Source organism: Akebia trifoliata, chromosome 3, assembly GCF_017979445.1.
Source record: "Akebia trifoliata isolate Shusen 1 chromosome 3, ASM1797944v1, whole genome shotgun sequence".
NCBI classification, from domain to species: domain Eukaryota; kingdom Viridiplantae; phylum Streptophyta; class Magnoliopsida; order Ranunculales; family Lardizabalaceae; genus Akebia; species Akebia trifoliata.
The window spans coordinates 38829214-38856422 of record NC_141377.1 but is presented as its reverse complement, the minus strand read 5'-3'; the positions used below and the strand labels follow the sequence as shown (position 1 = coordinate 38856422).

The 27209-nt window shown below is 33.0% G+C and overlaps 3 protein-coding genes across 7 annotated transcripts; all 3 read right to left on the bottom strand.

Moving 5' to 3' along the window:
- Nucleotides 1-4499: 4499 nt before the first annotated feature.
- On the bottom strand, nucleotides 4500-7910 carry LOC147406830 (7-deoxyloganetin glucosyltransferase-like). The gene is made up of 2 exons (XM_086435113.1): nucleotides 7285-7910; nucleotides 4500-5653 (listed from the first exon to the last, which is right to left on the bottom strand). Exons 1-2 carry the CDS (start codon nucleotides 7823-7825, stop codon nucleotides 4719-4721), a joined length of 1476 nt encoding a protein of 491 aa, XP_086291239.1. The 5' UTR covers nucleotides 7826-7910; the 3' UTR covers nucleotides 4500-4718.
- A 4116-nt stretch (nucleotides 7911-12026) lies between these two features.
- Nucleotides 12027-17386, bottom strand: LOC147406829 (uncharacterized). 5 transcript variants are annotated; one of them, XR_015176608.1, is made up of 7 exons: nucleotides 16735-17386; nucleotides 16503-16614; nucleotides 16146-16232; nucleotides 14182-14437; nucleotides 13479-13627; nucleotides 13058-13129; nucleotides 12027-12322 (listed from the first exon to the last, which is right to left on the bottom strand). XR_015176608.1 is itself a non-coding variant. In XM_086435112.1 (7 exons), exons 4-6 carry the CDS (start codon nucleotides 14349-14351, stop codon nucleotides 13058-13060), a joined length of 306 nt encoding a protein of 101 aa, XP_086291238.1. In that variant the 5' UTR covers nucleotides 14352-14437; nucleotides 16146-16232; nucleotides 16503-16614; nucleotides 16735-17386; the 3' UTR covers nucleotides 12027-12322. The 5 variants fall into 5 exon arrangements, 1 of the variants encoding a protein (XP_086291238.1); XM_086435112.1 differs by having other exon boundaries at nucleotides 13564-13627; XR_015176609.1 differs by lacking the exon at nucleotides 12027-12322 and having other exon boundaries at nucleotides 12329-13129; nucleotides 13479-13602.
- Nucleotides 17387-23189: 5803 nt separating this feature from the next.
- LOC147406828 (7-deoxyloganetin glucosyltransferase-like) lies at nucleotides 23190-26664 on the bottom strand. The gene is made up of 2 exons (XM_086435110.1): nucleotides 26039-26664; nucleotides 23190-24407 (listed from the first exon to the last, which is right to left on the bottom strand). The coding sequence occupies exons 1-2, from the start codon at nucleotides 26577-26579 to the stop codon at nucleotides 23473-23475; spliced, it is 1476 nt and encodes a 491-aa protein (XP_086291236.1). The 5' UTR covers nucleotides 26580-26664; the 3' UTR covers nucleotides 23190-23472.
- Nucleotides 26665-27209: the final 545 nt, after the last annotated feature.

Sequence of the window (27209 nt, the reverse complement as noted above, 5' to 3'; positions counted from 1 at the left end):
TATTTCGGTTGTTTTCTTTTGTAAATCGATTAGATTTTGCATGTTTTGTGGAGTTTGATAGAAATTATTACAAATCCGAGTGTTCATACTAGTTTTGTTATCTAATTCGTGATTCTTAGCCGATTTTTAATGGATCTTGACGCATGAGTTAAAGATCTAGCATTGGCAATACATTTTTTTTTATCACTCTTAGGATGAACAAAGCTCTTCGATATTTGAACTTAGCATTGAGCCTTGAAAATTCAGATAATTAAATTTGCTTCCTGCAATTCAGTGTCAATGGAAGTGAAGTTTTGGTTATTTTCTTTGAAAAATCGATTAGTTATGGTACAGTGAATTCCCTGTTTCAAAATCATGCTAGCACTAGTTGTAATTAGCTGTAGTTAGTAGTATCATAGTAAGGAATTACTACTATTAGTATTAGTAGTCAATAGTAGGTAGTGATATAAGTAACATTAGCAACTTTATAAAGCATTGTTTGAAATAGCAGTAGTAATAGATGTTTCAAAAACGTCTGTTGCTGTAGCTAAAATATCCACTGTTGTGGATATGAATAAATCCGTTACAATAGCCATGTAGCAACTGATGCAAATTATGTCGTTAAACTAATAATGGCGGCTGAGACGCAAGCGGATTTTTTTTTTCCATTGCAATAGGTTGTAGCAATGGATTTCTTGCCCTGTAGCAGCATAAATATTTACTGCTATAGACCTTTTTTCTTGTTGTGTGAGATTGTGAGGGTGGGATATAAAAAGTCTGTGTCTGTGTTTAAATAGGGATATTTATGAAAAAGTGATCAATTTTTGATGAATTTACGGCTCCGACTCATTGTTCATTTTAATTATCAAAACGTGAAGGGTAATGATTTTAGAGGTTTTTAAAGTGACTATTTTGCATGTTTAAAGTGACAATTTTACCGATTTAAAATGACTATTTGACAATTTTGCAGGTTTAAAGCAACGAATCGGAAATAACCACTTTAAACCTGCGAAATTGTCACTTTAAAACTTACCGTTTTTAATTTTTTTAACGAAAACATGATCATTTACATTTTAGTAATTAAAATGAATAGTTATTCGAAATCGTAAATAACTCATTTTCAACTCACGAAATGGTAATTCACCCGTGTAGATATCCCATCATCCTAAGTTCTAGGAAGAGGGTCAATTTGAACCACGTTGGGTTCGAACTTGTAAACCCATTATATATTACTTCATGCTCCTTAGTCATTAGCACAAATATAAAATCCCGAATGTATTCCTTTATAAAGGCAAACATGTATGTGCCTTTGAAAATCATGGGATAATCTTATATGCTTCATGAACAATTGTAGATACATGGCAAAAGGATAACCTTGAAGTTTTGTGTAAGAGGAAAACTTATTCCTAGCTAATAAGAAAATTTTCTGAAGGAGAAATTCTGATCTATGAATATAGATCTAATTGAAGGCAATGTCAAACAATCTATAATATTCTTATGTTACTTTGTCAAATTCCTAACTAACTTTTTTGTGTAGATGTTTTTGTAAGACCCTATTGAGTTTAGTCCCACAATAGACATAAATTGCCTTGTCTCTCTCCTTATAAGCTTCCGAGCCTCTTCACTCATTGTCAATTGATTTTGAGTTGGACCCCAAATTTATCAAATCCCTATGAAAACATCAAATAGAGATTAATGAAGAAAGGTCTGAAGGATTAATTTGGGGTATTAAAAATCTACATGTTCTGATAATTTTTAACTGTTGATTTGGAGGGCTAGAAATCATCATCAACTACTTGTTATCCTAATTATTAGGGTTTGTAATGAGAATCATTGCATTTAAAGAATCTCTACATTTAATCATGGGTTTGAGATCAGAGTACTAGTGAAAAAGCTCTCATAAAAAATACGAATTCTAAACCATGTTGTTGGGATGAAATACGTATCTCAATGATACATCATGTACTCATAAGATACAAATTCTAACCATATATAGGATTTTGTATTTCTTCCCGATGGATGACTCCAACCCTTTGTCATTTAATTGTACTATGAATTATATATCTTCACTCAATGATTATTATTACAATCTTTTCACACCACCTTCATTTATATCGCTCTTTGGTCTCTCTCCTCGTTCCATTAACGTCTTTATTTATACCAAACATTTTTTCCCCAATAATGCAATTATTAATCTTCTTCACACATGTTCAAATCATTTCCGACAACTCTTTCTTATTTGATTTAGTACTAAATTTCATCTAATACATTTGTTTCTTATTTTATTACTCCGAATCTTATAAATATATTGCTTCTTAACAATCCAACATTTAGCTCCATAGTGTCGATCTTATTATTATCTTGCAAAATTTTCATTTAAATTAATTGTTATTTGTCAATCATAGAAAACTTTTCAAATATTAGTTATTGTCCACTCAATGATAATTCTATAAGTCACAATCTTGTTATTATGTTCTTCACTTTTGTATAGAATTGAAAACAAATGAATATCATTCTTTTGAGATGCAAATGATTTAAGGGTTTGATGATTCAAACTAAGAAGATCAAACATGATTCTCTTTCTCCACCATAAATAATCAAAACTACTAGAATTTACGGTATGATTTTATCGTACATGCAGGTCCACAGAGGGATAACTCAGTAATGTTGACTCATTAAATTTTGGAAAGAGATTTGCTGTTTTGAAAGTTATGTATTTAGTTGACGAATCAATAGTACAACGCCACGTGTATAAAAAAATTACATAAAAATAAGCACTTAAGCTGCTGCCAAATTTTCTCTCTTTTGCTCATTTAGCACACATGGCATCATGCCATTCGTTCATTAGCTTTCCATGTAACTTTCGAAACGACAGATCTCAGTTCCGTAAGGATGGGATGTCACGTGACATCATTCCTCGCGGCTTACCAAAATTAATGGATTGTCGGCTGAACGGTGTTTTTTTTTTTTTCTCGTCAGAAGACGGGGTTTTACTCGTGCCTAATGTCACGCGTACTTCAAAGTGAAATTGGTATCTGTGGATATTTTGATAATAAAAATATAAGAGAAATTTACTGGGCAGATCCATCTGTTGCATGACTAACTTAATAAGATTTCAAATTTTGTAAGGGTCATTGACCCATGAGACTTATCAAATTACCAATCTAATATCACAGACATCTAGATTATATGAAAAAATTTATATTCAAAAGAAAAAATTATAAAAAAGTACCTTAGCTTGATCGCAGGTGTTGAAAATAGATGGTTATTGAACTTCCAGATTTAATATTAAAATTCAATCGTAAAATTAAAATGCTACAACTAGGTTTGTCCGATAAATTTTTCAAAAAAATTTAAAGGACATTTTCGATATAAAATCCAATTTCCAAAGTATATTTATTGTGCTTTAACACGTAACCTTACACGAGTGATCGTTTGCTCATAACGTTAACATCATTTTGACATGTGGTACTGATGATATAAACAATAATAGAAGATTTTTTTATCTTCTGCCCATAGTAAAAAAAACTAAATTTTCTCTTAAGATCACCTCGTGGCATTCAAAAATATGATCCAATACAACGGTAATGTAGAGGATGAAATTCTATGAATTTCAGAAAGGAAAAAAAAGATTTTAAAAGTTATTTTTCACCATTATATTTTAATTTTAATTTTAGGTGCTCGATAGTATTTCATTTTCAACACCATTATTAAGCTTGAAAAACATTTCTTTTTCGTTTTTTTTACAATGAGTTTTTTTTTACATGAAATCTAAAAGGTCGTGGTGTTCCATTGTCAATATGATAATCCACGTGGATTCCACAATATTTTTTAAGATTTGAAATCTAAAAATTAAGATTTTTAGGTAGTGGATATGCAGGTAGGAGTGAGAATTTTGTCTCTTATTATTTATATCATCAACGCCACATGTCAAATAGGTGTTGGGATGAGATGTGAGCAAATAATCACTCTCCTTAGGCACACGCAAACAAGCCCTTAAAAGACAAGAAACAACATCCTTAATATGATGTTGAATTCGGATTTGACGGTGGAGGATTGTTTCCACAAATCATCTCTTCTTACTGTGTAGTTGAAAGTGAAGATATAAGGGAACAAGGATTTCAAAATTATTTAAATATATGACATTCACAAAAGTGATGGTTGATTAGGCAAAACTGATTTTAGGGATATTTATGAAAAAGTGATCAACTGTTGACAAATTTATGATTCTGACTCAGTGATCATTTTAGTTATCAAAACGTAAATGATAATGAATTCGGAGGTTTATAAAGTGATAATTTCACAGGTTTAAAGTGACTGATTTAAACTTGTGAAATAGGCACTTTAAAATCGTCGAATTCATTATTATTTTGAATTTTGTTTTAACAAAATGTGATTATTCACATTTTGGTAATTAAAATGAACAATTAGCTAGAATCGTAAATAACTCAGCTCATGAAATGGTTATTCACCACTGATCTTATTGCAAAATTCGGTTGGATGAACGACCTGTATGGTCGAGTCTTTAAAACACTCGGTACAAATTACAAACCGATTAAACATACAAGATGAGTAGTAATAATGGAAAAATTCCGACCAATTTTTATTTTTTATTTTTTTATAAACTATCCAGTTATCTCATCTTATTACATAGAAGAGAGGAAATAAAACTAAATAAAACAAAAGTCTCTCTTGCAATTTGGATCGGTGTCAATAGAGATTGAGATAAGAAACCTTGACTAATTTTTGGCGAGAAGAATTTCGTTGACAAGCTTGTCGATATTAACATAAGATGACCCACCAGGTGCAACAGCCTCTTCACCACTCTTCTTCCACTTCATTGCCTTCTTCTTCATCTCCTTACCTTTCTCTCCCTCCATTAACTCTCTTACAAGACTCTCAACTTCATCTCTTTTAACATCATTATCTATCTCCATCCCTATACCCCAATAGGTACAAGAGTATCTGCAGTTCATCTGCTGTTCCGCGAAGAATGGCCAGCAAATCATTGGCACACCACTGCACACGCTTTCGATCGTTGAGTTCCATCCACTATGTGTCAAGAACCCACCAATCGAAGGGTGGTTAAGTACTTGTTCTTGTGGGCACCAACTTGCTAACATACCCCTTTCTTTCGTCTCCATTATGAACTCGGGAGGCAGAATTGTAGAGTCACCAACAACAAGGTCTGGTCGAATGATCCATAAGAAATGTTGTTGGCTATTAACAAGACCCCAAGCGAACTCGGTCAGTTGTTGAGGAGTCATGACAGTGATACTACCGAAATTCACGTACACGACTGAGTTGGGATCTTTCGAATCGAGCCAGTCAAGACATTCTAGTTCTTCCTTCCATAGATTGGATCCAATGGACTTCAACTCATTTTGAGGAATATGACCGAGAAGCAACTGAAGAGAACCAATGGTGTAGATTGGAGGTAAAGATTGAGACTTGAGTGCAGTTAAAACCTCACTTTCCATGGCATCGAAGGTGTTAAAGATGATGGCAGAAGCTTTGAAAGCTCTCCCTACTTCTCTGATCAAGAAGTTGAGCATGATATCGTCGGGGTCTGTTGTTCGAAAAAAGGTTGGAAGATCTCTAAAACGGATGTCTTTCATTCCAGGAATCCAATCAATGGGAGTCTCGAGAAACCCATTTGTTAGATAACTCTCATCTACATAGCATACACAAACACCATAGAAATGTAGGCTTAACTTCAAAAATCTTATTAGAAATCTTAGATTGAAGGGATATTTATGAAAGAGTAATCAACTTTTGACAAATTTACCATTCTGGATGGCTCAATGTTCATTTTAATTGCCAAAATGTGAGATAACCAATTCGGATGTTTTTAAGGTGACAATTTTGCAGGTCTAAAGTGGCTAATTGGAAACAGTCACTTAAAACCTGCGAAAACGTTATCATTCACGTTTTCGTAATTAAAATGAACAGTAAGATGGAATCCTAAATAGCTTATTTTCAGCTCACGGAAATGGTAATTCACCCTAGATTTAAATATTTATGTACTTTTAAATCAACAAAGGATCTTATAAGAAACCTTAGATTTAAAAAAGCTGAATCTTAGTCTCCACAAAATTCATCCATACCTCTCTCTCAAGAGAATATTTTGAGGAGAAGAAATATATTTTTTCTCTCCTCTCTCTAAAATGAGCACTTAGAGAAGAAAAAACTATGGTGCCATAATAAAAAATAAAGACCAACTATCTACCGTAAGGTAAATTAGTTAACTGGAAAATTAATAATGTGCTACAAGTAAATGCTGGAGTGGCAATAAAAAATTTCTTAATAAAGAATATTTGATATATGAGTCGTGAACTTGTGACGAATGCACGCGGTCTTGATATGCGGCTGACGTGGTAAGGGTACAGAACCTTTTATCATTTTTATTGAGATACACTCAAAAAAGATGTGCTGTTATGTGCCCTTGCCACATCAGCCACATATCCAACTGCATATCAAGACAGCATGCATTCATCATTCTTGTTGACATATACCTAGTCATATTAGTATCTGTTAGAACTTTAGACAATGAAATTATCAATGGATGCATATCGCTAATCAAACTGATTTTTTGTGTGTAGATTCATCAAGGGATGGATCACATATCCATTGGATTAGTGGGTCATTAAAACTTTAAAATGGTATTATAACATGGGGTGCCATCTGACCTTAGTTAGGAAGGATGGATCCCTACTCTACTTTTAAATGCCAATATTTATGATCTCTTCCAAATAATAAATAATCTTATCATGATTCATGAGTCCAAAGGTCCACGGAAAATGTTTTGACTCAGAGCATCAAACGATAGTTGAGATAGGAAGATAGGGATGGTTTTGTAAACAAAATGCTGAGAAATCTGTTCAGTGCCGTACAAGACCAAACATTGTCCTCACTCTGGCTTGGAATGTTAAATGGCCACAAATCAAAGATGTCAGGATAGCATATTCTTTTGGGTCTAAAATAACCCATACAATCTTGGGGGCAGATCCTCTGTAGCCGGATTTTTCTGTAGCTGTCATCAACAGGTGAGGGTGTGGCCCATCATCAAGACGGTTACATCCAGTCGTTCAAATATTTAAACGAATGGTTACCGTCTATTTTCAAACACTTGATTAGGTGTAAAAAAAATTTCTTTTTCTCAAATCTGATCTAAACTATGAGCAAAAGAGGATTGACTTGCTATTTTTATTCAATCTGATATTCTAAGGAGTGCAGGATCATCTAATAAAAACAGAAATAAGGGTGGCAAGTAAACTCTTGAATTAATAATAATAATAATAATACCTTTGAGTGGTGTAAGGCCTTTACGAAGGAGATGGGGGTATTGAAGATAACCCATGAAACCACATGCACTGGTGGTCCAGAATAATACTTCTGGGATTCCCAGCTCTTCAGCCACTTGTAGAGTGAAGCTCATTGATCCATCAGATACTATACAAGAGATTGGAGGCCCTACTCTTGATGATGGTGATGATGATGAAATGTGGTTGAGTTTGGAGATGAGGTTGCGAAAGGGAACTAAGCAATTATAACTGATGGACTCACAAAGGGCTGGGATGTCTTGGGTGGCGTCGATATCACATGGTGGGAGACCGTCGGGGATGGTTTCAAATTGAAAATCGGGTAATCCATTGAGAGAGTCAGGACCTCTGGACTTGAGTAAGCGTTTGTGGCTGTACTCTGTGTTAACAAATGTGATATGAAAGCCACTATGATGGAGAATCTTGGCTAATTTGAGCATTGGGTTTATGTGTCCTTGGGCTGGGCCTGGGATGCATACTGCATGAGGCTTGTTACTGGCTACAGCATTTATAAGAGAATCCATCTCTCTCCCTCTCTTCCTATAGGTAGGTGGGGTGTGGGTGTAGTTCTAAGGGAAGGAAGGTCTTGGCTTTATAGTGAGGAGAAAGTTGAACATTAATTTGAAGCCCAGTCAAAAGCTATAATAAGTTTGATTATTGACGGGATCTATCTCTCTCTCTTTTGGCAATAAAATACTATGCGTACGAATTAAATATTAATTTGCAGTCCAATCTAAGCTTCAAGAAGCTTGATTATTGACGGGGTCTCTTTCTTGGCAATAAAATACTATGCATCTGTATAGCGTGTAATGTATCCGCTCGCGTGGGGGACAAGTCATAGAGCGGATTTCAACGGAAAATTAATTGACTTCGCCTCTTAAAAATTAAATTAAAATAAATAAACAATAAAGGTCATATATCCGTGTTTGGGTATAAGTTTAGGTCGGAGAAAGACGATAGCTATTTTGAAATCACATTTTAAGAACCCATTTTTTTTATAGATAAAATAAAATAAAATTGATGAATACTATATGAGTTTGGATCTCAAAACTTTATATATATTGGGTAAGGTTCGGCAACCAACACAAGGGAGACAACACATGGCTTATAAGTTTTGGATTAAACTGATTAAATACAAAAAAGTTTAGATAATACAAGTATTTCTATGAAGTCTTGGATGTTTGCATTCTCCTTTTATATATATATATATATATATATATATATATATATATATATGGGGGGGCGTTCGATTGATAATCTTAGGATGACAAAATGCTAACAAACATTTTGTCCTGTATAACTTAAAAGTTTCAAATTGAACTTATTTTTTAAGGACGATCTCTATGGTGAGGAGTTTATCCTCACCAAAAATCAGTCCAATATGAAAGTTATAATCCCATCAAAATTATTTCAGAATTGTGAGTCGTTGATTTTTTATTTAAAATTTGTAAATCACTTTTGATGGACTTTGAAATTTTAGATTGGGCTGATTTTTCATGTGGAGATCATCCTCACAAAAAAATCATATCTCACAATAGAAAAGTTTTCACAAAATTTTACATATTTAATTAGCTAAAAACAAAGAATTGGTTGTCCACTTCGTGTAAAGTTCCACCTATTTGACGAATGAGTCAATGATTCATTCAAATAATTTCTTTCTATTTAAATCGAGTGTACATTATTGACAAATTTGACTCTCCGGATTTTAAATGGGTGAAATGCAAATTCAAACAACCTAGAAGTCAAAATTAATTTATGTGTCATGCCTTCTTAAAATATTTAACATATAAGAGATATCTCTTTTTTGGTGATGACACTACAACAATATTATTCAATTATTCTGTTATGAATGATAAGGAAGGAACAAAAGATCCGTTGCTACAAGTGTAATTTTTAGATTTTTTTTTTCGCAGTCTCTTCTCTTTTTAATTTGTTGGCTTCATATATATCTCTTTCTCTCACTGTCGGAGAAGAACTCGTAAACACTCAAAATATGAAACTTCTTTCTCTCTCTCTCTCTCGCTATTAGTCACTCATAAATCCCCTAAAACTAAAACATATCTTTCTCTCTCTATTAGTTGGAGAAGAACTCCCCCAAAATCTGAAATAACATCTCTTTCGATCTCTTTTTGACTACATTTGGGATCAAGGAGATGAAAGGTATAGAAAGAAACCCTTGAAAAATAGAGAAATTGAGGTCGAGATAGGAGGAAACTAAGAGAGATTGATAATTTTCATAAATTGCTATTTGAATTTACTTCTCGAGACAGAAGAGTGATTCTCAAATTATTCAAATTGAAATGTATGGAATTCTATTATTCCATCTAAATTTTAATTTAATTTTTATGTTAGGTATATTTATTTTAAATCAGATTCTTCTTCTCTTGATTTGTTTCAGAGCTTTTCGAAATTATTAAAAATCTTCATCTCTGAAACAAATTTTGGAAGAGATTGATTCGATTTCTAAAAAACAATTATCTCTGTAGCTTTCTTGTCTTTGTAGTTCCTCCCATTCTTCATCGATTTCAACTCATCTTGTTCGTCTGAGTTGTTTTCGTTTGTAACATTTGATTTTGCTCTTCTTAGTCGATTTTTTGTCATTTTTTCTTATTTTGGTTGTTTTCTTTGGTAAATCGATTGGAATCTGCTTGTTTTGTAGAGTTTGATAGAAATTATTACAAATCCGAGTGTTCATACTAGTTTTGTTATCTAATTCGTGATTCTTAGTCGATTTTTAATGGATCTTGACGCATGAGTTAAAGATCTAGCATTGGAATACTTTTTTTTTTATCACTCTTACGATGAACAAAGCTCTTCGATGTTTGAACTTAGCATTGAGCCTTGGAAATTCAGATAATTAAATTTGCTTCCTGCAATTCAGTGTCAATGGAAGTGAAGTTTTGATTATTTTCTTTGAAAAGTCGATTAGTTATGGTACTGTGAATTCCCTGTTTCAAAATCTTGCTAGCACTATTTGTAATTAGCTGTAGTTAGTGGGTCTCATTCAACACCAAACATTTTGGCCAACATTTTAGCCAACCATTTTTGTCCTACATGGGTTAAAAGTTTTGGAATGGCCTGATTTTTGGTGATGATGAGCTCCTCACCATATAGATCATCCTCACCAAAAATCAGCCCATTCCAAAACTTCTAACCCATGTTTTGCCAAAATGTTTGGTGCTAAACATTTCACGTAGTTACTAGTATCATAGTAAGGAATTACTACTATTAGTATTAGTAGTCAATAGTAGGTAGTGATATAAGTAACATTAGCAACTTTATAAAGCATTGTTTGAAATAACAGTAGTAATAGATGTTTGAAAACGTATGTTGTTGTAGCTAAAATATCCGCTGCCGTGGATATGAATAAATCCGTCACAATAGACATGTAGCAACTGAGGCAAATTATGTCGTTAAACTTATAATGACAGCTGAGACGCAAGCGGATTTTTTTTTCCATCGCAATAGGTTGTAGCAACGGATTTCTTGCCCTGTAGCAGCAGAAATATTTATTGCTATAGACCTTTTTTCTTGTTGGGTGAGATTATGAGGGTAGGATATAAAAAGTCTGTTTCCACGTTTAAATTGGGATATTTATGAAAAAGTGATTAATTTTTGACGAATTTACGACTCCGACTCATTGTTCATTTTAATTACCAAAACATGAAGGGTAATGAATTTAGAGGTTTTTAAAGTGACTATTTTACATGTTTAAAGTGACAATTTTATCGATTTAAAGCTACCATTTGACAATTTTGCAGGTTTAAAGCAGCTAATCGGAAATAACCACTTTAAACCTGCAAAATTGTCACTTTAAAACTTACCGTTTTTAATTTTTTTAACGAAAACATGGTCATTTACATTTTGGTAATTAAAATGAACAGTTATTCGAAATCGTAAATAACTCATTTTCAACTCACGAAATGGTAATTCACCCGTTTAGATATCCCATCATCCTAAGTTCTAGGAAGAGGGTCAATTTGAACCTTGTTGGGTTCGAACTTGTAAACACATTATATAGATATTACTTCATGCTCCTTAGTCATTAGCACAAATATAAAATCCCGAATGTATTCCTTTATCAAGGCAAACATGTATGTGCCTTTGAAAATCAAGGGAAAATCTTATATGCTTCATGAACAATTGTAGGTACATGGCAAAAGGATAACCTTGAAGTTTTGTGTAAAAGGAAAACTTATTCCTAATAAGAAAATTTTGCTTTGATCTATGAATAAAGATCTAATCAAAGGTAATGTCAAACAATCTTTAATATTCTTACCGTTACTTTGTCAAATTCCCAACTGACTTGTTTGTCCAAATGTTTTCGTAGGATCTTATTGACACTACAACAAATATGGCAATTAGGAACGGTTTATTACCGTTCCTAATCCACTATGAAACGGCTTGCAAACCGTCTTTAATCGAGGCGTCGTTAATGAGGTTAAACGGCTGAAAGCCGTTCTATATTTCATTATTTGGAACCGTTAAAAACCGTTCCAGATCTCTGAATTTGGAACGGCTTAAAACCCTTCCTAATCTGCGTCTTTATATAACAACGTACATTACCCCTAAAAGATTTGAGACATCGGATTTTATAGAACTGATGTCCTAGGTCTGAGACTTTAGACATCAATTATAAACCGATATCTAAAATTGTTATAAATCGATATCTAAAATTATTATTATTATTATTTTTCTATTTGCCTATTACCCATGGTTAAAATAGATCCAAATAAAAAACATCGAGGTTCTCTATCACATTAATTTATACACAAAAAGAGTTGCAATGAGTCATAATTTACAAATCCAAAATTACAATGCATCGATAAACCATTTACAATCATTACACAAGCACAAGTCCTTACAAGGAAGCAATGCCAGCACTCCCATCCCTCCTATCTTCTTTAAGATCCCCACAATGCCCGCAACTACCAATAAAATAATTCTTTCGTATCACCACATTGCATACTCTCACAATAAACTTCCGCACCTTCAAAGGAGTATCCGAGAAGCAAGTGCTCCTGATCAACCAAAGAACCAAGGATTATAAGGTGAGAAACTTTCATGTCCACTAGTTCATAAAAGCCACCGATTTAGAATGAGTGTACTAGAGAGTTGTATGTAAAAACTAAAACAAAATGGATATAATTTCATAAAAGCCAGCTCTTATAGTGCAAGAAAGCAAAGAAAAACACACACACACATAGAGAGAGAGAGAGAGAGAGAGAGAGAGAGAGAGAGAGAGAGAGAGGGAGAAGATGAGAGGAAGTAATCATTTAATAGGTTTTATAAACTTTGCAACATTATTAGAAAAAAAAAAGAACAGAATTGATTATCTTAAAATGGATATCAAAGATATCAGACACAATAAATTTTCACATCTAAAAATATAGATAAGGATCCAAAGGGTAGACTACAATTTTAATTGTCACAGAAATGTTTGTGAAGCAGATTTCCCAATTTAATAAAATTCTGAAGTCATACTATAGAAAAAAATTCAAGTGGGTAAAAAATTCAACAGCTTCAAATGTATAAAAGATTAAATGCATATTCAGCAATGATAATCTCAAATTATACACACACACGCGCGCGCGCGCACAAAAGAAAGTAAGAAATGAATATTAATCGCGGAAAAGAAAAAAAATAAGCTAAATTAATGAGGTGTAGAGTTTAAGATAATTATACATCATTGTAAAGCTCATAAGTGTTGAATAAATGCCAGAAGATAAACCAGGCAAAAGAAACATGGGCAGAACTCAAAGGGCACTCATCTTCCAGTTTAAATGGACGGATCTAGTAGTCATGATGGCATAACCCACTGCAATAGCCTGAAAATATTAACAACCCAACTTGGAGTTAAAAAGAAAATCTTATATGCCCAAGAATGTGTTAACAACTGAAACAATGACTACAAATGAAAGTAACTTTTTTCTTTCATATCCAGAATCTCAGGAACCAGATGATATGAGAAATCACAGTACTGACAGGTTTTATATATTTATTTATTTATTTATTTGATAGATAAGCAGTAAAGAGTTATGTCTGTGGCATATTGGCATGACTAGTCACGTGGAAGGATGTACAAATGAAATAATAAGGTCATTGGATCTGGATTCAGGAAAGAAACAAACAATGTTGTTGGAAATTGGAAATTGGAAATTGGAAAGAAAGACTCACTTCTAGAATGACAGAAAAAATGATAAGATTCCTAGCCATTCTTGTCCACGTTAAACCCAGGTTGATTACAACCTCATTTGGATACCTTTTCTTCCTTCTCATGCTGCAATTCCACAAGCTTGATCTGTTTTGTTGAGTAAACACACTTCCTATCAAATACAAAAACAGATGTATATTTGCCTAGATGATATAATTCACTATAATAACATTATTCGACAAACAGAAGATCTATTATTCTCAAATAAGATGGATATAATATTAAAAAAAAAATTGTTTTGTTAATGGCTAAGATACCCCTGCATATTTCTACTATTACAAAAAAAGAGTCATGATAATTTGAGTAGTTCTTTGACATGCTGATAATGTCTCCTGGTATCAAGATACAAATTTGTTTTGTTAATGGCTAAGATACCCCTGCATATTTCTACTATTAACTCTTACTCTTGTTTAAGGGACAGTATGGTCAATAAAAACACAATTAAAAATGTATAAGCTGTTTTTCACCCAAACCCTCGTGGCTTTTGGAAGTGCTTTTACACTCAAAAAAATACTTCTTGTATATCTTCACCAAACAATTGATATTGCAATCATGATTCTTATAGAAGTGATTCAAAGAATTTGAGGCTGATAGAGAATAATATTTCTGTTAAAAAGACTACCACGTTATGCTAGATTGAAGAAGTAAGTTGGAGTTGGAACTTACAATGAATGAAATTGTTCTTCAGCACTGTTTTTCATAGAGGTGGGCTTTGGATTTGGATCAGACTTGGGCTGAATGAAATTCAATCTTCTTGACCCAAGATAGATGACATGAGAGTACAATTGAGAGAGATCTGCACAAACAGAGACCACCCTAGTCCTCCTCCTAATCATTGTTCTGAGTTTCCCAAGCGTTGTTCTGAGTTTTGTGCTAGAATCTGATCAGGTTTCCGTGAAGCATGCAAAGCATGTGCATCCTTCTGTTTTCCAATCCAATAAAAGAGAAAAGTAAGTTGTTTCCTTAGTGCAAGTGCAAATCATATTGACAACAACGACTCTTGAAAGAATATCTGTAATTAGCTATATCTGTAGTTACGATTATAATCAGGAATATGTCTGAAGAGATTGATAGAAAGGACAATCCCGACTACTCAAAAATGAGCCATGCAACTGTAGCCACAACAATGATCCCAAATGAAACATGTCATTGTTTCCACAAGTTGACATCAGCAACTAAAAAACTAGTAGATAGACTAAGTCAAGTTAAAAATGACGAAATCACAACCAAAAATTTATTTAAAAAAGAAAATATTTAAATTGAGAAGATTTTCTAAAATTATGAAGTCACAAAGGCCGAAATATTCTAGTTAACTGAAGCAATGGGATGGTTTGAACTAACATTAAACAAACGGTGAATGTGGAAGAAGCTCTTCATATTTAAATACATAGAAAGAAAAAAGAACTATAAAGCAAGGTTTATACAAATTATAAACCCAAAATAATGTGAAAAGGGAGCCAAACATGCACATTGTAGATCATAAAAGAAACCAAAATGTAGAATACAACATGGATGTCAAAGCAAGCAACTTCAAAAACCATTCACTCTCTCCCTCTCTCTCTCTCTCTAATCTATAGCGTCACATTAGTACCCAAAACACCACATCAAATTTGCTTCCTTTCCTTTTCATGTTCCCTTATTTTTCAATTAGTATTCGATTGCCCTTTTTCTTCATAAAACTTCAATTCATTGATTTTAGACAGTTTTGGACCCATAGCTTAGTTGATTTACAGATTGCAATGGCACTTTGAGGTCTTGGGTTCAAATCTAGGCTTACCCACTAAAAAAATAGAATTTGAAAAATGCACCTGATCAAAAAAAAAAAAAAAAACTTAACACAAGAAAAATAGCGACGCATAAACAATTTAATTTTCAGTTTTATCGTCTGCTTTTGTTCCTTTTATATTTTTATTTTTTTTAGCTTTTTCCAGAAATGTCCAGAATCAGGAGAGTAACAAAAATGAGTTGAAATTACAATTTCTTCATAGACATAGAAGCAAAGAACAAGGATACAACTTCTAGCAGAAGTGCATACAAAAATTGCTTCATGGTGAATGGCCATAACAAATCAGTCCATGATGAAATGTCAAAACTACAAGACTTAAGATTTGGGAATGAAACCATAAATCAATAATAATTGAGATGATAGAACTTTAATTTAGGTCTTGTTTTTCAGTTTGCTATATATATATATATATATATAATTGGATTCCAACATCAAAATCTCAAAATCTGCCACATTTTTACGTTTGCCACCACCCATTATCAAGTGGATTGATAATATACCATTAGGTGGGTGCTAGGCTCTAAGCAAAGAAATATTGTATATTGATCGGACAGCCTGTTTATTGTAAAAGCAGAATAGTATGTAGAAAAAGCAGGGTTGAGAGCATTAAAGATTGGCACCAAAACCACCATGTTTTTACTTTCAAGTTTCAAATATGTTTTTACTTTCAAATTTCAAACATGGAAGATCTATTCAATGAAGTTACTTTCTATTTACATGCAATGGCAACATTTCAGATTTTTACTGCAACTAAATGTGCAATGGTAAAGGTTCAAACCCAATATCTCAAAATTGTAGAAAGAACTTCAAGAACATAAATAGTTAAGCAGATAAGAAGGCTCACCTTGAGAATGTGTTTTGCAGACCTAACAATAATTTTGACAACACAATGATCCCAAATATGAGGTAAATGCCTAGTCATATCAGCTATCTGGAGAACATGATTCAGACTCATCAGAAAGAACCAAGTAGCGATTAGATTAAAAAAGAAAAAAGAAAGAAATATAACAAATCTTCAAATTGGAATTAAGAAAGGCTTATTTTCCTAATTTCTACAGCTTAAGAGAAAATGCATGGAAAAGGCAGTTAAACAACATGTCCTTTATGCACAAGGAATGTCCACATATTCAGCTAATGCTTGCTTTTCCCATATAACGGACATTAATTCCATGAGAATGTAATGCTTCAGTTAATGTCTGACCATCCATGGGTGAAACCTCAAGCGTGCAAAGATCTTGAACAAACTTAGGGATCACTTCATCTTTAAGATATAAACAAACCTTTCTCACACTATCTTCATCAGCAGCTACCTCCTAATAAATACGAAGAGGTTAAACAAGAGAACAGAAAATTGGAAGTCTATTAGAATTACAAAGGTGAAATCAAAAGGAAGCATCATCACATAGTTAATAACTTAAAATAACAAGACTTACTTCTTGACTCCCAGCCAACTTAAATTCGGTAAATACATTAGAGTTCAAAAGTTTTTCCTCAGACAATACACCATTTTCAGCAGGTGCAGAATCACATTCTTGGACAGCCTTAATATTCCCACTTGTTGTATACTGTGAAAACCATTACAAAGTAACTCTTAATGTGCTTAAAATAATTAAGAGGTAGCTAGTTGAGTACAAATTATAGGTACAATGTTTGTCAGACAGACAAGAAAATATGTGTTGAAGCCAAACATGATAACCCTGGAAAAAACATCAGATACAAATGCAATTATTTATAGTACTGCAATATATAGTATAACAAAATCTAAAGATAGTGTTAACCACATTCTAAGAAGACTTGTAGATTGATGGACACAGTAAAACTACGTCCCCATATATATAAATATTACAACAAAAAAAAAAGGAAAAATTAATCAAGATCTTGCTGTAACAACCATTTTCACAAACATCTGATACATATCAACGAGTGTTCAACATAAGAGATCATTTAGTGAAACGTGATGTTCTTATTATGCAGAACAAATATACATACAATTCTACCTTTACTTTGGACCGCTATTGTCCAGGTTCCATCAAAACATTTGAAGGGATATATTGTATCAAACAGAGCTTGTTCAGTTATTTTCTGAAGAAGATGGGTAAAAAATACACTTGTTTATTGTAAATATGTACACACAAAAAAAGTCCTTTGAATCATTCTTCCTAAAATTAATATAAGAAATAAATAACTCTCTTAATAATTTATCAATTTTAATAATAGAAAATCAAATCTAAACTAGTCTAACATTCGGAATCCTAGCTAATTTGATTCCTCGGAAACAAGCATTGATTTTTCTCAATATACCTCAGGACATCTCAGTCATTTAATTATAAGAAAAGTCTATTAGAAAATTCATATCTCACAATAGAAAATTTTTCACAAAATTTTACATATTTAATTAGCTAAAAACAAAGAATTGGTTGTCCACTTCGTTTAAAGTTCCACCTATTTAACGAATGAGTCAATGATTCATTCAAATAATTCATTTCTATTTAAATCGAGTGTACATTATTGACAAATTTGGCTCTCCGGATTTTAAATGGGTGAAATGCAAATTCAAACAACCTAGAAGTCAAAATTAATTTATGTGTCATGCCTTCTTAAAATATTTAACATAAAAGAGATATCTCTTTTTTGGTGATGACACTACAACAATATTATTCAATTCTTCGGTTATGAATGATAAGGGCGGAACAAAAGATCTGTTGCTACAAGTGTAATTTTTTAAAAAAAATTTTCGCAGTCTCTTCCCTTTTTAATTCATTGGCTTCATATATATCTCTTTCTCTCACTGTCGGAGAAGAACTTGTAAACACTCAAAATATGAAACTTCTCTCTCTCTCTCTCTCTCGCTATTAGTCACTCATAAATCCCCTAAAATTAAAACATATCTTTCTCTCTCTATCAGTCGGAGAAGAACTATCCCAAAATCTGAAATAACATCTCTTTCGATTTCTCTTTGACAACATTTGGGACCAAGGAGATGAAAGATATAGAAAGAAACCCTTGAAAAATAGCGCAATTAAGGTCGAGATAGGAGGTAACTAAGAGAGATTGATAATTTTCATAAATTACTATCTGAATTTACTTCTCGAGATTGAAGAGTGATTCTCAAATTATTCAAATTGAAATGTATGGAATTCTATTATTCCATTTGAATTTTAATTTAATTTTTAAGTCAGGTATATTTATTTTAAATTAGATTCTTCTTCTCTTGATTTGTTTAAGAGCTTTTCAAAATTATTAAAAATCTTCATCTCTAAAACAAATTTTGAAAGAGATTGATTCGATTTCTTAAAAACAATTATCTCTGTAGCTTTCTTGTCTTTGTAGTTCCTCCTATTCTTCATCGATTTTAGCTCATCTTGTTCGTCTGTGTTGTTTTCATTTGTAACGTTTGATTTTGCTCTTCTTAGACGATTTTTTGTCATTTTTCCTATTTCGGTTGTTTTCTTTTGTAAATCGATTAGATTTTGCATGTTTTGTGGAGTTTGATAGAAATTATTACAAATCCGAGTGTTCATACTAGTTTTGTTATCTAATTCGTGATTCTTAGCCGATTTTTAATGGATCTTGACGCATGAGTTAAAGATCTAGCATTGGCAATACATTTTTTTTTATCACTCTTAGGATGAACAAAGCTCTTCGATATTTGAACTTAGCATTGAGCCTTGAAAATTCAGATAATTAAATTTGCTTCCTGCAATTCAGTGTCAATGGAAGTGAAGTTTTGGTTATTTTCTTTGAAAAATCGATTAGTTATGGTACAGTGAATTCCCTGTTTCAAAATCATGCTAGCACTAGTTGTAATTAGCTGTAGTTAGTAGTATCATAGTAAGGAATTACTACTATTAGTATTAGTAGTCAATAGTAGGTAGTGATATAAGTAACATTAGCAACTTTATAAAGCATTGTTTGAAATAGCAGTAGTAATAGATGTTTCAAAAACGTCTGTTGCTGTAGCTAAAATATCCACTGTTGTGGATATGAATAAATCCGTTACAATAGCCATGTAGCAACTGATGCAAATTATGTCGTTAAACTAATAATGGCGGCTGAGACGCAAGCGGATTTTTTTTTTCCATTGCAATAGGTTGTAGCAATGGATTTCTTGCCCTGTAGCAGCATAAATATTTACTGCTATAGACCTTTTTTCTTGTTGTGTGAGATTGTGAGGGTGGGATATAAAAAGTCTGTGTCTGTGTTTAAATAGGGATATTTATGAAAAAGTGATCAATTTTTGATGAATTTACGGCTCCGACTCATTGTTCATTTTAATTATCAAAACGTGAAGGGTAATGATTTTAGAGGTTTTTAAAGTGACTATTTTGCATGTTTAAAGTGACAATTTTACCGATTTAAAATGACTATTTGACAATTTTGCAGGTTTAAAGCAACGAATCGGAAATAACCACTTTAAACCTGCGAAATTGTCACTTTAAAACTTACCGTTTTTAATTTTTTTAACGAAAACATGATCATTTACATTTTAGTAATTAAAATGAATAGTTATTCGAAATCGTAAATAACTCATTTTCAACTCACGAAATGGTAATTCACCCGTGTAGATATCCCATCATCCTAAGTTCTAGGAAGAGGGTCAATTTGAACCACGTTGGGTTCGAACTTGTAAACCCATTATATATTACTTCATGCTCCTTGGTCATTAGCACAAATATAAAATCCCGAATGTATTCCTTTATAAAGGCAAACATGTATGTGCCTTTGAAAATCATGGGATAATCTTATATGCTTCATGAACAATTGTAGATACATGGCAAAAGGATAACCTTGAAGTTTTGTGTAAGAGGAAAACTTATTCCTAATAAGAAAATTTTCTGAAGGAGAAATTCTGATCTATGAATATAGATCTAATTGAAGGCAATGTCAAACAATCTGTAATATTCTTATGTTACTTTGTCAAATTCCTAACTAACTTTTTTGTGTAGATGTTTTTGTAAGACCCTATTGAGTTTAGTCCCACAATAGACATAAATTGCCTTGTCTCTCTCCTTATAAGCTTCCGAGCCTCTTCACTCATTGTCAATTGATTTTGAGTTAGACCCCAAATTTATCAAATCCCTATGAAAACATCAAATAGAGATTAATGAAGAAAGGTCTGAAGGATTAATTTGGGGTATTAAAAATCTACATGTTCTGATAATTTTTAACTGTTGATTTGGAGGGCTAGAAATCATCATCAACTACTTGTTATCCTAATTATTAGGGTTTGTAATGAGAATCATTGCATTTAAAGAATCTCTACATTTAATCATGGGTTTGAGATCAGAGTACTAGTGAAAAAGCTCTCATAAAAAATACGAATTCTAAACCATGTTGTTGGGATGAAATACGTATCTCAATGATACATCATGTACTCATAAGATACAAATTCTAACCATATATAGGATTTTGTATTTCTTCCCGATGGATGACTCCAACCCTTTGTCATTTAATTGTACTATGAATTATATATCTTCACTCAATGATTATTATTACAATCTTTTCACACCACCTTCATTTATATCGCTCTTTGGTCTCTCTCCTCGTTCCATTAACGTCTTTATTTATACCAAACATTTTTTCCCCAATAATGCAATTATTAATCTTCTTCACACATGTTCAAATCATTTCCGACAACTCTTTCTTATTTGATTTAGTACTAAATTTCATCTAATACATTTGTTTCTTATTTTATTACTCCGAATCTTATAAATATATTGCTTCTTAACAATCCAACATTTAGCTCCATAGTGTCGATCTTATTATTATCTTGCAAAATTTTCATTTAAATTAATTGTTATTTGTCAATCATAGAAAACTTTTCAAATATTAGTTATTGTCCACTCAATGATAATTCTATAAGTCACAATCTTGTTATTATGTTCTTCACTTTTGTATAGAATTGAAAACAAATGAATATCATTCTTTTGAGATGCAAATGATTTAAGGGTTTGATGATTCAAACTAAGAAGATCAAACATGATTCTCTTTCTCCACCATAAATAATCAAAACTACTAGAATTTACGGTATGATTTTATCGTACATGCAGGTCCACAGAGGGATAACTCAGTAATGTTGACTCATTAAATTTTGGAAAGAGATTTGCTGTTCTGAAAGTTATGTATTTAGTTGACGAATCAATAGTACAACGCCACGTGTATAAAAAAATTACATAAAAATAAGCACTTAAGCTGCTGCCAAATTTTCTCTCTTTTGCTCATTTAGCACACATGGCATCATGCCATTCGTTCATTAGCTTTCCATGTAACTTTCGAAACGACAGATCTCAGTTCCGTAAGGATGGGATGTCACGTGACATCATTCCTCGCGGCTTACCAAAATTAATGGATTGTCGGCTGAACGGTGTTTTTTTTTTTTTCTCGTCAGAAGACGGGGTTTTACTCGTGCCTAATGTCACGCGTACTTCAAAGTGAAATTGGTATCTGTGGATATTTTGATAATAAAAATATAAGAGAAATTTACTGGGCAGATCCATCTGTTGCATGACTAACTTAATAAGATTTCAAATTTTGTAAGGGTCATTGACCCATGAGACTTATCAAATTACCAATCTAATATCACAGACATCTAGATTATATGAAAAAATTTATATTCAAAAGAAAAAATTATAAAAAAGTACCTTAGCTTGATCGCAGGTGTTGAAAATAGATGGTTATTGAACTTCCAGATTTAATATTAAAATTCAATCGTAAAATTAAAATGCTACAACTAGGTTTGTCCGATAAATTTTTCAAAAAAATTTAAAGGACATTTTCGATATAAAATCCAATTTCCAAAGTATATTTATTGTGCTTTAACACGTAACCTTACACGAGTGATCGTTTGCTCATAACGTTATAAGTAAATTTGCTCACAGTTTAACATCATTTTGACATGTGGTACTGATGATATAAACAATAATAGAAGATTTTTTTATCTTCTGCCCATAGTAAAAAAAACTAAATTTTCTCTTAAGATCACCTCGTGGCATTCAAAAATATGATCCAATACAACGGTAATGTAGAGGATGAAATTCTATGAATTTCAGAAAGGAAAAAAAAGATTTTAAAAGTTATTTTTCACCATTATATTTTAATTTTAATTTTAGGTGCTCGATAGTATTTCATTTTCAACACCATTATTAAGCTTGAAAAACATTTCTTTTTCGTTTTTTTTACAATGAGTTTTTTTTTACATGAAATCTAAAAGGTCGTGGTGTTCCATTGTCAATATGATAATCCACGTGGATTCCACAATATTTTTTAAGATTTGAAATCTAAAAATTAAGATTTTTAGGTAGTGGATATGCAGGTAGGAGTGAGAATTTTGTCTCTTATTATTTATATCATCAACGCCACATGTCAAATAGGTGTTGGGATGAGATGTGAGCAAATAATCACTCTCCTTAGGCACACGCAAACAAGCCCTTAAAAGACAAGAAACAACATCCTTAATATGATGTTGAATTCGGATTTGACGGTGGAGGATTGTTTCCACAAATCATCTCTTCTTACTGTGTAGTTGAAAGTGAAGATATAAGGGAACAAGGATTTCAAAATTATTTAAATATATGACATTCACAAAAGTGATGGTTGATTAGGCAAAACTGATTTTAGGGATATTTATGAAAAAGTGATCAACTGTTGACAAATTTATGATTCTGACTCAGTGATCATTTTAGTTATCAAAACGTAAATGATAATGAATTGGGAGGTTTATAAAGTGATAATTTCACAGGTTTAAAGTGACTGATTTAAACTTGTGAAATAGGCACTTTAAAATCGTCGAATTCATTATTATTTTGAATTTTGTTTTAACAAAATGTGATTATTCACATTTTGGTAATTAAAATGAACAATTAGCTAGAATCGTAAATAACTCAGCTCATGAAATGGTTATTCACCCCTGATCTTATTGCAAAATTCGGTTGGATGAACGACCTGTATGGTCGAGTCTTTAAAACACTCGGTACAAATTACAAACCGATTAAACATACAAGATGAGTAGTAATAATGGAAAAATTCCGACCAATTTTTATTTTTTATTTTTTTATAAACTATCCAGTTATCTCATCTTATTACATAGAAGAGAGGAAATAAAACTAAATAAAACAAAAGTCTCTCTTGCAATTTGGATCGGTGTCAATAGAGATTGAGATAAGAAACCTTGACTAATTTTTGGCGAGAAGAATTTCGTTGACAAGCTTGTCGATATTAACATAAGATGACCCACCAGGTGCAACAGCCTCTTCACCACTCTTCTTCCACTTCATTGCCTTCTTCTTCATCTCCTTACCTTTCTCTCCCTCCATTAACTCTCTTACAAGACTCTCAACTTCATCTCTTTTAACATCATTATCTATCTCCATCCCTATACCCCAATAGGTACAAGAGTATCTGCAGTTCATCTGCTGTTCCGCGAAGAATGGCCAGCAAATCATTGGCACACCACTGCACACGCTTTCGATCGTTGAGTTCCATCCACTATGTGTCAAGAACCCACCAATCGAAGGGTGGTTAAGTACTTGTTCTTGTGGGCACCAACTTGCTAACATACCCCTTTCTTTCGTCTCCATTATGAACTCGGGAGGCAGAATTGTAGAGTCACCAACAACAAGGTCTGGTCGAATGATCCATAAGAAATGTTGTTGGCTATTAACAAGACCCCAAGCGAACTCGGTCAGTTGTTGAGGAGTCATGACAGTGATACTACCGAAATTCACGTACACGACTGAGTTGGGATCTTTCGAATCGAGCCAGTCAAGACATTCTAGTTCTTCCTTCCATAGATTGGATCCAATGGACTTCAACTCATTTTGAGGAATATGACCGAGAAGCAACTGAAGAGAACCAATGGTGTAGATTGGAGGTAAAGATTGAGACTTGAGTGCAGTTAAAACCTCACTTTCCATGGCATCGAAGGTGTTAAAGATGATGGCAGAAGCTTTGAAAGCTCTCCCTACTTCTCTGATCAAGAAGTTGAGCATGATATCGTCGGGGTCTGTTGTTCGAAAAAAGGTTGGAAGATCTCTAAAACGGATGTCTTTCATTCCAGGAATCCAATCAATGGGAGTCTCGAGAAACCCATTTGTTAGATAACTCTCATCTACATAGCATACACAAACACCATAGAAATGTAGGCTTAACTTCAAAAATCTTATTAGAAATCTTAGATTGAAGGGATATTTATGAAAGAGTAATCAACTTTTGACAAATTTACCATTCTGGATGGCTCAATGTTCATTTTAATTGCCAAAATGTGAGATAACCAATTCGGATGTTTTTAAGGTGACAATTTTGCAGGTCTAAAGTGGCTAATTGGAAACAGTCACTTAAAACCTGCGAAAACGTTATCATTCACGTTTTCGTAATTAAAATGAACAGTAAGATGGAATCCTAAATAGCTTATTTTCAGCTCACGGAAATGGTAATTCACCCTAGATTTAAATATTTATGTACTTTTAAATCAACAAAGGATCTTATAAGAAACCTTAGATTTAAAAAAGCTGAATCTTAGTCTCCACAAAATTCATCCATACCTCTCTCTCAAGAGAATATTTTGAGGAGAAGAAATATATTTTTTCTCTCCTCTCTCTAAAATGAGCACTTAGAGAAGAAAAAACTATGGTGCCATAATAAAAAATAAAGACCAACTATCTACCGTAAGGTAAATTAGTTAACTGGAAAATTAATAATGTGCTACAAGTAAATGCTGGAGTGGCAATAAAAAATTTCTTAATAAAGAATATTTGATATATGAGTCGTGAACTTGTGACGAATGCACGCGGTCTTGATATGCGGCTGACGTGGTAAGGGTACAGAACCTTTTATCATTTTTATTGAGATACACTCAAAAAAGATGTGCTGTTATGTGCCCTTGCCACATCAGCCACATATCCAACTGCATATCAAGACAGCATGCATTCATCATTCTTGTTGACATATACCTAGTCATATTAGTATCTGTTAGAACTTTAGACAATGAAATTATCAATGGATGCATATCGCTAATCAAACTGATTTTTTGTGTGTAGATTCATCAAGGGATGGATCACATATCCATTGGATTAGTGGGTCATTAAAACTTTAAAATGGTATTATAACATGGGGTGCCATCTGACCTTAGTTAGGAAGGATGGATCCCTACTCTACTTTTAAATGCCAATATTTATGATCTCTTCCAAATAATAAATAATCTTATCATGATTCATGAGTCCAAAGGTCCACGGAAAATGTTTTGACTCAGAGCATCAAACGATAGTTGAGATAGGAAGATAGGGATGGTTTTGTAAACAAAATGCTGAGAAATCTGTTCAGTGCCGTACAAGACCAAACATTGTCCTCACTCTGGCTTGGAATGTTAAATGGCCACAAATCAAAGATGTCAGGATAGCATATTCTTTTGGGTCTAAAATAACCCATACAATCTTGGGGGCAGATCCTCTGTAGCCGGATTTTTCTGTAGCTGTCATCAACAGGTGAGGGTGTGGCCCATCATCAAGACGGTTACATCCAGTCGTTCAAATATTTAAACGAATGGTTACCGTCTATTTTCAAACACTTGATTAGGTGTAAAAAAAATTTCTTTTTCTCAAATCTGATCTAAACTATGAGCAAAAGAGGATTGACTTGCTATTTTTATTCAATCTGATATTCTAAGGAGTGCAGGATCATCTAATAAAAACAGAAATAAGGGTGGCAAGTAAACTCTTGAATTAATAATAATAATAATAATACCTTTGAGTGGTGTAAGGCCTTTACGAAGGAGATGGGGGTATTGAAGATAACCCATGAAACCACATGCACTGGTGGTCCAGAATAATACTTCTGGGATTCCCAGCTCTTCAGCCACTTGTAGAGTGAAGCTCATTGATCCATCAGATACTATACAAGAGATTGGAGGCCCTACTCTTGATGATGGTGATGATGATGAAATGTGGTTGAGTTTGGAGATGAGGTTGCGAAAGGGAACTAAGCAATTATAACTGATGGACTCACAAAGGGCTGGGATGTCTTGGGTGGCGTCGATATCACATGGTGGGAGACCGTCGGGGATGGTTTCAAATTGAAAATCGGGTAATCCATTGAGAGAGTCAGGACCTCTGGACTTGAGTAAGCGTTTGTGGCTGTACTCTGTGTTAACAAATGTGATATGAAAGCCACTATGATGGAGAATCTTGGCTAATTTGAGCATTGGGTTTATGTGTCCTTGGGCTGGGCCTGGGATGCATACTGCATGAGGCTTGTTACTGGCTACAGCATTTATAAGAGAATCCATCTCTCTCCCTCTCTTCCTATAGGTAGGTGGGGTGTGGGTGTAGTTCTAAGGGAAGGAAGGTCTTGGCTTTATAGTGAGGAGAAAGTTGAACATTAATTTGAAGCCCAGTCAAAAGCTATAATAAGTTTGATTATTGACGGGATCTATCTCTCTCTCTTTTGGCAATAAAATACTATGCGTACGAATTAAATATTAATTTGCAGTCCAATCTAAGCTTCAAGAAGCTTGATTATTGACGGGGTCTCTTTCTTGGCAATAAAATACTATGCATCTGTATAGCGTGTAATGTATCCGCTCGCGTGGGGGACAAGTCATAGAGCGGATTTCAACGGAAAATTAATTGACTTCGCCTCTTAAAAATTAAATTAAAATAAATAAACAATAAAGGTCATATATCCGTGTTTGGGTATAAGTTTAGGTCGGAGAAAGACGATAGCTATTTTGAAATCACATTTTAAGAACCCATTTTTTTTATAGATAAAATAAAATAAAATTGATGAATACTATATGAGTTTGGATCTCAAAACTTTATATATATTGGGTAAGGTTCGGCAACCAACACAAGGGAGACAACACATGGCTTATAAGTTTTGGATTAAACTGATTAAATACAAAAAAGTTTAGATAATA

Coding starts and splice junctions, on each gene's coding strand:
- LOC147406830 (XM_086435113.1), bottom strand. CDS start 7,825: ATGGATTCTCTTATAAATGCTGTAGCCAGTAACAAGCCTCATGCAGTA. Junction 5,654..7,284: donor AGGCCTTACACCACTCAAAG/GTATTATTATTA, acceptor TATGCTATGTAG/ATGAGAGTTATCTAACAAAT.
- LOC147406829 (XM_086435112.1), bottom strand. CDS start 14,351: ATGATTAGGAGGAGGACTAGGGTGGTCTCTGTTTGTGCAGATCTCTCT. Junction 13,628..14,181: donor GAAGAACAATTTCATTCATT/GTAAGTTCCAAC, acceptor TGTATTTGATAG/GAAGTGTGTTTACTCAACAA. Junction 13,130..13,563: donor AGCATGAGAAGGAAGAAAAG/GTATCCAAATGA, acceptor TAATATTTTCAG/GCTATTGCAGTGGGTTATGC.
- LOC147406828 (XM_086435110.1), bottom strand. CDS start 26,579: ATGGATTCTCTTATAAATGCTGTAGCCAGTAACAAGCCTCATGCAGTA. Junction 24,408..26,038: donor AGGCCTTACACCACTCAAAG/GTATTATTATTA, acceptor TATGCTATGTAG/ATGAGAGTTATCTAACAAAT.